Raw genomic sequence first — 10,386 nt, 5'->3', positions numbered from 1 at the left:
CACATGTGCGTTATTTTAGTCTGTATGCATGTGATGTTGTGACTTCGCAATACAAATCCAACCCTTTGTAAGCTTGTCTTCTGCTGAGGGTTTTTCCCCCTAAATGCTTTCCGCCTTCTCTCGTGGGTTTAGTGTGATAAATACTGGCTAATCACTGGAGTCAATGAGGCAGTTGTGTGTAAGTCATGCATGCAGTTGCAAAACAGACGGTAGAATAGGTGAGTTAGTGATGGTATTGATTGATTACCTGCCGTAATATAGGCAAAACCCCTTGGTTGAGTTCCTCGTGCTCCCAACGCGTGACAATGAACTGTTGGAAAGGGAGAATGAGAGAAAGAGACAGAGACAGAGATTACTTTCATTTTTGTGAACTAAGATCTAAGCAAATAATAATTCGCCCGAGTGTAAAGCCTAAGGACTGTTTTATTCCCAAATATGCATATATTATCTCGATACTCCCTTCTCCTTTTTGACATAATGTGTTTTATTTGCTAACTCCGCTCTCTCTCTCTCTCTCTCTCTCTCTCTCTCTCTCTCTCTCTCTCTCTCTCTCTCTCTCTCTCTCTCTCTCTCTCTCTCTCTCTCTCTGTGTGTGTGTGTGTGTGTGTGAGTGTGTGTGTGTCGGTGTCGGTGTGTGTCAGTGTCAGGGCTGTACGTCATCGATTAACTTGTTTTTTTTCTTTACTTGGTCGTTCCAGTTATAAGTTCACGGTTGTGTTTTAAACTGTCGCTGGACCACTTCACAAAAGCTTTCTAATGGTGTCTCCTGGTTAATTGTGTTGAAAGTAATCTCACTCTTGTTATTCTTGAATCCAGTTTTCGTAAAAAATCTAGCCCATTAATTTTGTGCTCGCTTGACTGGTTTCACCCTACTTATTTCACCAAGACCACGTTAGTTGCTGACGCGTTTTCAAGCCTGTATCGGGTTGCTGTCTCACTACCCAACCCCCCCCCCCCCCCCCCCCCCCCCATCGCTCTGTACTGGCAGTAGTGCATTCCTGACGGTCACCAGGAAAAGGAGTATTCATTGTACAATCAGTACATCGAAGAAAATATATATACTTTACTCACACATCATTAAAAAAAAGGCTGCTTGTGTGTACATTATTGATCCCTAAACGAATATAAGTTTGCAATATGCTTACTTCTGTTCCAGATGATTAAACAGAATAGCTGAAAACTTATGAGACGAAGAAATGAACTCAAGAGCTGCTTTCCAGACGGCGGCATTTCAAACACACTAAATCCATGGAAAACGGAGTATGGCTGCGTAAATGACCGCCAAACACATACAAGCCGACTGGTACCCAGGAATTCACGAGTTCAAGCCCACGTTCAAAGAAGAAGAAGAACCACACCAAAGCTTGGTACCCACAAAAAGTGAACGGGGGATACAGAGATGGCAGCGAAATATCCACGTCAATGTCACAAATGCCTTGAATTCGGACACATGAAAAGGGACTGTCTAAACCCTATCAAATGTTCCAGGTGTCGGAAGTCTGGTCACATAAGGTCCAATTGTCCACTGCAGGACACAAAATCTGGTCCAGGAAAGAAGGTGAGGCACCGTCAGCAATGGCGTCGGGGGCCAAGAGGGGTTAGGGTGAAGAGGGGTAGAGGGGGAGCAGCTCTGGCCTGGCCATAGTTGCCTTTTGCACGATATGGCCAGACTATCCGTCGACCATAACTCCTCTTTGACGGGAAAGTAATAATTTGAGGGCATTCAAATTCCAAGCATAGTTTTTCAAGGTCCTTTCTTATCTAATACTGTGTTTTCTTGAACAAGTCTGGATACACACTTTTATATAACTGCTAAATGATTGCAACTGCAAACTGCAGAAAGATATAATGAGTATGCCTACATTTCACGGTGAGCGCGGGTGTGTAATCTTCGTGCTCGTTTTCCAGGTCTCTGATCGACAAAAAAGAGTATCATCGGCTATTAAAACCGAGCTTGTCCAAGCGTTCTTCAATGGTTATCCAGGCTTTGATGAACAGACGTGGCTTGGTCCTATGTTTTGGCCCAGATCTCGATCACAGTCTTCCATCTCAAGCCAAGGCAGTTCTGGGAGGTCTTCACCAGTACTGCCTGAGGAGGACAAGGACAAATGCAGCAACATCAGAGGGGATGAAAGCGTGAAACGTGTTGCAGAGGCTGTTTTTCAAATCAAGCGACGCACAAAGAGGCCATTTTGCATATTGCAGAACAAACAGTTCCAGACTCTGCAGGAAGACGTGAACAAGGGGCTGCTGTGTGTTTCCAAGAAAAAAGCAGACGAGGAAGAACTGGACAGAGGAGACTTTGACGTCATCATCCTGCACTCTGTCCATGGCTATATCTACATCGAAGTCAAGGTGTTGTTCACTTTAATGTTGTTTCGCTCAAGCCTGTATCGGCCATCCTATCATTCATTTCTCCATCAATAAAGAAGCCAAAGTATGCTGAATCCAAATATTTTCTCACTCAGACAATCTGCATGGGTGATCCTACCCAGAAGAATATGTGTAATATCCAATTTGAATTCTCAATGTTGACGTCAGTAGCTTCTTTCTTTCTGTCTATTACTGTAAAACCTGCCTGTGAAAACCCTTTGCCTCCTGGACAGAATCATTCTGTCTCATTGCAGTTCTTATGAGATTTAACTGAACACCAGGCTCGCTCTCATATGCTCAAACCACGCCATCGCTTGGAACAAAAGGGGAAAGGCGATTTTGCAGATTCTTCATGTCCCCGTTTTGGGATTTGCATATGGATTATCTAGCAGGCGAGAATTGTAGCTCTGGGAGGCATTGTGTTAAAATAAGCGAGTTAGTGATTTTTGTTCTCATTTAATCGTGATTTTAAGTCGTTGATCCCACTTCACACTGCCATTTGCAGGCCTTTGGTGACGCCCAAGACCACCTTTCACCTGAAAAGATGTCCGAGTGTTTCTTGAAACGTCTGAAGGAAAATGCTGTCAAGCGGCTGGAGAAAGGACGCAAGGTTCTCGAGTGCTTGCAGATAGATGGCCAGTACATCAACATCGTCAGCACGCTGGGTCTGCCCAACATAACCAGAAACTACCTGAAGCATGCTTTACAGAAAAACAAAACACTGCGGGAGGTATTACAGTTACTATGCATGGATTTGTTCAATTTCATTTACATTAATTCAACCTCCAAGTGAAAAGCTAGCAGCAACAAAATTATTGCAAGGCAGACTTTTGCCTTTGTTTTGGAATCTCAGTTCAAACATTGCTAGGCACAACTATCTTTGCTTATAGCTGTATTTTCACTGTATTTTCACTTATATTGTGCTGGAATTTTGTTTTCGTGGTCCAGAAAGAGGTTATGAATGTGGTGCAGACACCAAACACTAAAAAAACCCATAGTTTTGGGGTTTGTATATACGCAGTACTAACAATAATGCTTCACCTGAGAGTAGGACAAAGCAAAACAGACCAACGTTCCGCTAATGACATATGGTTTGATACGTTGTATTCAGTTCAATGTATTTTGTCTGATAATTCTTCTTTGTTCTCCGGTGTCTAACGTTTAGTGCTTTTTGTGTCCTATTTGTCTATAGGATCTTGCGAGATGTATTTCCCTCGGGACAGAAGGGGCAGGGCAAGTGGCTGTTGAGGACTTGTGCCTGTGTTCTGATGACCTCCCGCCCAAAGATGGAACTGTTGATGAGGCTGATGTGCGGGTCCGGAAAGCCATTGACCAGTGGTGGTCAAACGTCACCCGGCTCAACACACGACAAAAGGAACTTAGCCCAGAAACTTACAGACTGGTTCTGGCAAGGTGAAGATTTTTTGAAGACTTCTTTTTTGCTTCTCCATAATATTTCAATATTGCTTCATTTCTAAATGAATAAATCCATTTAACAATGACGACTGCAGGTAGAACATTTTGGTCTTCCGCTAATAAGGTTACTTTGACCATGCATGTTTCCCAAGCCTGGTTGATTTTGTTTTATTCAAGCCAGTTGAAAAATAGAAATGTCAAGTAAAGTTTCTGACATCATGTTCTCCTTCAGCTGCATGGTATAAGGAAAAGAATGTGTTGTTTTGACTGTGTGTCATTAGTTAATAGTTGTTTTTCATTTCGTCACAACAGCAGATGTACACATATTTGGTTGCTAAACGTGTACTAAAATCATGAAATGGCATCTGCAAATTTTATGTGAAAATTGTATTGATATGTTGCAGCTTCTGCCACAGAGAGGAAATAAAAAATTTCCCTGAAATGGTACAGGAGACAGGCAGAAGAAATCAATCTTTAAGAATTGATGAGCAGCAGTCCAAAATAATAAAAAGTGGCGAACAGTACCAGTTTATCACCGGACCTCCTGGATGCGGAAAAACTGTTGTACTTGCTGCAAAATCGTTGAAGCTGCTCACTGCAAGTGAGGCTGTATTTGCCATCTTCAGCCATGGGCGACTTACTAAACAGCCAGCAACTGAATTCCTAATATACTTCATGGAGACAATTTCAGGCATCAGTCATCAAGATTTGGACAAACATTTCCCCTGTTTCCACAAAAAGCAAATATCTGACAACACGAACGTTGAAGATTTCATAGAAAACATAGTCGAAATCAAGAACAAGCCTAAATTGGGAAAAACACCTCAAAAACCAAAGCGAAGAGCCCATGAGGAAATGTTTGATCAAATTTCTGGAGCTGGTGACTTACTGAAAGATGTGTTTTTACCATCTGCCCTGCCTGGTGGTCCTACCGGAGAAGAAAAAGACAACCAGAAGACTGAAAAGGGTGAAGGAATCAACTTCATTATTGACGAGCTGACAATGAGAACAATAAAAGGGAAAACCACAGAGTTGATATTGGCAATCAGAAAGCAGCTTCCGATGGCCAGGGTTTGGTGCGCGGGGCCATTCCCCTCTCACTGCCCGCAACGCTTCAACAGCGAGACACTCTTCTACTCCTACAGGTGTCCACCTAAAATCCAAAGGATTCTGCAAGCCTTGGAGCCTTTCTGCCAATACGGAGATGCCTCATGTGTTCATCAGTATGTGACCAGCAGCACGGCTGTGCCGAGGAGTCCTGTAACGTCAAGCTGCGAGGAACGGTACAGATTTCCAGCTGAGGGTTCCGATCCGTTCTTCATGTCCCACGCTGCGCACAGGAGCGCTGAGATCACGGACTGTCGGGAGTGCGCTAACAGCCTGGTCAACCACTTGAAGAACACGCTGACGGTCTGCAACTGTAACATTACAGGTAGATTGTTTACCCTTCTTTTTTACAATCTTTTTTTCTTTAGAATCAGCAGAACGGTTATATTTTTGCTTGCAGCCCCAAGTAAAAGTGTGCACCTTGCAAAGCTCAAAGTACACCCTTATTTCAACGATCTTGCGTACCCGGGGGCGTGCATGAAGTGATGGAGTGGCTGAACGTAACTGTGTATGTGATCAGTCAGTCTGTCCGTATTTCAAGTGTGACGTGTATGAAGTACATTAGTGAATTTCTCTTCACTTTGACTGAGACACTACGAATTACTCTGGTCTTTTACAGAGGACTGCGGGCACCAGTTGAAGCAAAGTGACGTGCTCATTCTCGTCACGGGAACAGCAGTTTACCGCAACATGTTCAACCTGCTTTACTCCGTGTTCTACCAGCAGCTGACGAGAGACACCATAGGCTACCGGGTCAACATATACAGGATTGAGGACGACTTTGACCTCCACCGGCCAGGCGTGTCCATGATGCACGTGCGAGCCGCGTGTGGGACGGAGAAGAAGCTGGTGGTGTGCGTGCCGGGTCGTCATTACCAGGCAGCGCCCAGGACCTACGCAGACGCTGTGCGGGGGACAGATCCGCCGTCAGCTTCACCACAACTCGGTCTGCAGGGTCAAGTACTCACAGCGGACACTTCCACGCAGGCAGCAGGTACCCTGAATGCGAGCAGCGAGTCAAAGGTCAATCAAAACCAAACAGGGTCTCAAGCCAGCATATCGCCTTTGGGGGCCGGAATGCAACATTTGCATATAGACGCTGACGGTGAGACCTCTGGCGCGGGACAGGGACAGCCGCGGCAAGACATGTCCATCGCCCACAGAGCTGTGGCTGCGGCAGACAACAGTCAAACTAGGATCAAAGAAACACTCAATAAGTGTCAGCATATTACAGCAGCTGAGAGGTACAAGCTAGCTCGCTTGGGCGTCTTGAATCTCCACTGGCTGTGGTACGGTGCTTCTCGCGCTCTCTCCCATGTTGTCATTTATCACTTCTAACGGTCTCGAATAGCAGCTAGCATCTGCTCAAGGGACATTAAAACCCAAAAACCAACCAAAAAACCATCACTTCTAAACGGAGGCCGTTGATTGGTGGAAAGTCGAGCTGTGCACATCCTCGGAGACATCAGTCAGCAATCGTCGCAGCAATAGAATCGGCAGAGAGTGTCGTTGGCAATTAGAAAGAGCAACAAAAATGCTTGAACACTGCACAGTTTGTGTGTGCAGACCGCTCAACAATGTTTGTGGTTATCAACTCTGTGCCGTGTTCAATGTGTGTTTGGGTATCTGTGACTCTTAAAGCGGCACCTACGTGAGCGACGACCCGCTAATACTGACGTAAGTAATAATTATGTCTCAGTCAAGCAAACCAGATTGATAAATCTGTTATTCCAGCCTGCAGGTTTTGCATTGGAATGGTATGTTACTTCCTACAGGCAGCATGTCGGGCCTTTTTGTGTCAATCGCTCAACAAGAACAGGTAGTGGCCTACACAATACGACTCAAATACACTTTACTGCTGACATTTAGAATTTTTATTTTAACGTGCAGGTTTTTGCACTTGTCTTCATCGGTATGGAATTTTACTCCCTGTGGCAGCGCTTCCAGCCTTTGTCTGCGTCACTTATGAGCCGCCAGTATCCATGCTCAACGACAATACGACTCAGCCACACACCAAGCTGCTGAAAGTTAGAACTGTTGTTTAACAAGTTTTGCACTGGCTTGTCTTACATCCGCCGTACAGTATATTGCTTCCTTTGGGCAGCACAATAATTAAGACTCAGCCATACCAGACTGTTGCATTTCAGAACTTTTGTCTCAGATTTCATGTGTGCACTTTTCAAACTCTTTACTGGGATTTTGTTTTTACTTCCAATATGCAGCACAGTTCCAGGCCTCGTCGACTTACTCAGGCATTCAATAACCTTGACCAGAGAAACTGAATTTCATGCCCATCACTAAACATCACTTTATTTATTTATTCTTTACGAAATATATTCACTGTAAGACCAAGATTTGTATGCCATACTTTAAAAATGCTTTTGCATGAATCATTTACAGCAAAGAACCATGATCTATCTGTTTTCATTGGCGATATATTAGTGTTTGTGGAGCGATAATGCTGCCATGATCAGTGTTGTTGTTAAATATATCTGTTGATGTTCATGCATGTGTGTGTGTTTGTTTGTGTGTGTGTGTGTGTGTGTGCGTGTGTGTGTGTGTGCTTGCTACTGACGCTATGAGAGGTTATAAAGTGATTATGTTGTTAATTCTGATGTATGTAGTTAAATTGTTGTCGTTGATTTGTTTGATAGATGCGTGTGTTGGGTTTGCTTGGTCACAACGAATTCCCAACCTTGGGCAATGAAATATTCTGTGTTATCTATTGTGCATTCTGCACATGCACACGTTGTCACATGGTAAAGGCATTCCTGTGATATTTTTATTATATTTATGTATTTATTGTTGTTGGGATAAAATACAACTGACAGGGTTCATCAAGTTTTTACGAAAAACAGTACCACACATTTTGAATGCAAATGAAAAGTAAATAAAGCGATGTGAAAGATAATAACGCATAGTCTTGTTGTGAACAATAGCCAAACGCATTCAGGTCACATTTTCAATGTGAACTCGGTCCGCAATCAACTCAGTCAGTATGTTGTTGCTGCTGGTGATGGTGGTGGTTGATGGCGGTGATGATGATGAGGAGGAGGAGGAGGAGGAGTATGTCCAAACATCGTGTCATACGTGTTGGACTGTGAAATAACGGAAGATGTTTGGGACGGTATTCTACCCTTTTAATACTTTTTAGTTGACTTTACAAGCAATATACGTTCATACTTTTATGGAGCCACTTTTACACTGGAAGAAGCCAACACCCACAACACTAACTAATGTCATGTAGATCTACTGAGGCTTAGGAGAACCCCCCCCCCCCCGCATAACTGATAACCTGGCACCCCTTTCACTTTCACCCAGGCAATCAAAACTGTCCTTAGTGTACTGCAAAGTAATCCTTAGTGGCACCGACCTCCCCCCCCTCGGGCAGGGATGTAGCTCAGTCGGTAGCGCGCTGGATTTGTATCCAGTTGGCCGCTGTCAGCATGAGTTCGTCCCCACGTTCGGCGAGAGATTTATTTCTCAGAGTCAACTTTGTGTGCAGACTCTCCTCGGTGTCCGAACACCTCCGTGTGTACACGCAAGCACAAGACCAAGTGCGCACGAAAAAGATCCTGTAATCCATGTCAGAGTTCGGTGGGTTATAGAAACACGAAAATACCCAGCATGCTTCCTCCCGCGAAACTGAGCGGCCGTATGGCTGCCTAAATGGCGGGGTAAAAACGGTCATACACGTAAAAGCCGTGGGAGTTTCAGCCCATGAACGAACAAACAAACCTCCCCCCTCACCCCCCCCCCCCCCCCGCAGCCTTTCATGTCTCCCCTCACTTTCCTCTCTACTGACCTGACACTAAACTCTTTCAGCACGGAGGATGGTGTCACAGGAGCGTAATTGCCGCATATTTGTTATCCAAATCCACAGGTTGCTGCTAAAATTAATTTTGTCTCTATTTCTTTCTTTCTTTCTTCCTTACTTTGAGAGCAAAAAGCAACAACACAACAACAATAACCTGGGTTCGACCTGCCTCCAGGGGTACACTCTAAATTGAAGTATTCCACTTTTGAACACACTGATTGTTACGAGTTTTGAACACAGTCACATATTTTTGGAGGTGGTTGAGAATTTTTTTTTAAATACTGCCTCTCGACCCCCCCCCCCCCCTCACCCATCCCCCCCCCCCCCCCCCCCCCCCCTCCACCACCACACAAACAACCGACAAAAGGAACAATTTAACAAATAAACAAACAAAAAAAAGAACAAGCAAGTTCAATCAATGAGTCTTATATCGCGCATATTCCGTGGGTACAGTTCTAGGCGCTCTGCAGTGATGCCGTGTGAGATGAAATTTTATACGGCCAGTAGATTGCAGCCATTTCGGCGCATATTTACCTTTCACGGCCTATTATTCCAAGTCACACGGGTATAGGTAGACAATTATTAACTGTGCCTAAGCAATTTTGCCAGGAAAGACCCTTTTGTCAATCGTGGGATCTTTAACGTGCACACCCAATGTAGTGTACACGGGGGAGGTTCGGACACCGAAGAGAGTCTGCACACAAAGTTGACTCTGTGAAATAAATTTCCGCCGAACCTGGGATCGAACTCACGCTGACAGCGGCCAACTGAATACAAATCCAGCGCGCTACCAACTGAGCTATATCCCCGCCCCAAGTTAACATGAACAGTGTCTAGTGCCTGTGTACTAATCATTCTCACCGCCCCACATATTCAATTAAGTCCCTAACAACATAACGTATACAGAAACCATACAACAAACACTGACTAGACATCCTTATTGCTGACAACAACACAGCGAAAAAATTCCCCCTTGATTTTACACAGTTTTCTTTTTGTTATATCGGCATCGGGTGGTAGGTGTCGGATTATGCATATCAAATTAAGGGCTGACGGTACTAATTGAACGAAATCATGTTAGCGCTAAAAATGTCATTCAGTACTTAAGGAGAATTCAAACGACACACACGTAGTTTTACTTATTCCGTATGTATTGCTCCATCGGGGGAAAAAAATACCAATGGGACATGTATGTGGACATTTAAGGGCAGTGATTGTGACGTTATAGTTGAGCCTGAGCAAAACAAAGATGTCAAATTAAAAAGACGTGCAGATGGCAGAAATAATTGTCAAACCGTGTGATGAAAAATTCCATGCAAAGGGCTGTTCTCGGGTTTCTAACCCTCTGTGCAGAATCATACTAAGGAACATTTTAAGGCGTTAGAAAATGACGGGGAATAACAACGTTAGGCTCTTCGGTTACACAGACATCTTCAGTCACATCTAAACCCGGGCTTATTGCTGAATATTTGCAGAGTACAAATTTGTATAACGTGTACTTAGTTGCTCAGTGTTAATAGTGTCTCTTCGGTTACACAGACATCTTCAGTCACATCTAAGCCCGGGCTTATCGCTGAACATTTGTAGAGTACAAATTGGAATAATGTGTACTTAGCTGCTCAGTGTTAATGGTGTATACCTTCAATTAATACAAAACGCACAATGGGTGAAGA

General features: G+C 44.1%; 1 protein-coding gene across 1 annotated transcript in view; it reads left to right on the top strand.

Moving 5' to 3' along the window:
* LOC138974835 (uncharacterized) overlaps positions 1-7,804 on the top strand; it is a 10,992-nt gene extending 3,188 nt beyond the window's left edge. The window contains exons 3-8 of the mRNA XM_070347562.1: positions 1,157-1,558; positions 1,909-2,355; positions 2,879-3,103; positions 3,566-3,786; positions 4,194-5,221; positions 5,516-7,804. Coding sequence (XP_070203663.1) covers positions 1,400-1,558; positions 1,909-2,355; positions 2,879-3,103; positions 3,566-3,786; positions 4,194-5,221; positions 5,516-6,234 — 2,799 coding nt within the window. The 5' untranslated portion in view covers positions 1,157-1,399 and the 3' untranslated portion in view covers positions 6,235-7,804. The remainder of the gene's footprint in view (positions 1-1,156; positions 1,559-1,908; positions 2,356-2,878; positions 3,104-3,565; positions 3,787-4,193; positions 5,222-5,515) is intronic.
* The last annotated feature ends 2,582 nt before the right edge of the window (positions 7,805-10,386 follow it).

The sequence above is a fragment of the Littorina saxatilis genome, linkage group LG1 (assembly GCF_037325665.1).
Source record: "Littorina saxatilis isolate snail1 linkage group LG1, US_GU_Lsax_2.0, whole genome shotgun sequence".
Classification (NCBI taxonomy): Eukaryota; Metazoa; Mollusca; class Gastropoda; order Littorinimorpha; family Littorinidae; genus Littorina; species Littorina saxatilis.
Note: the sequence above shows the minus strand (reverse complement) of the source record. Positions and strands in the feature narration are given on the sequence as shown.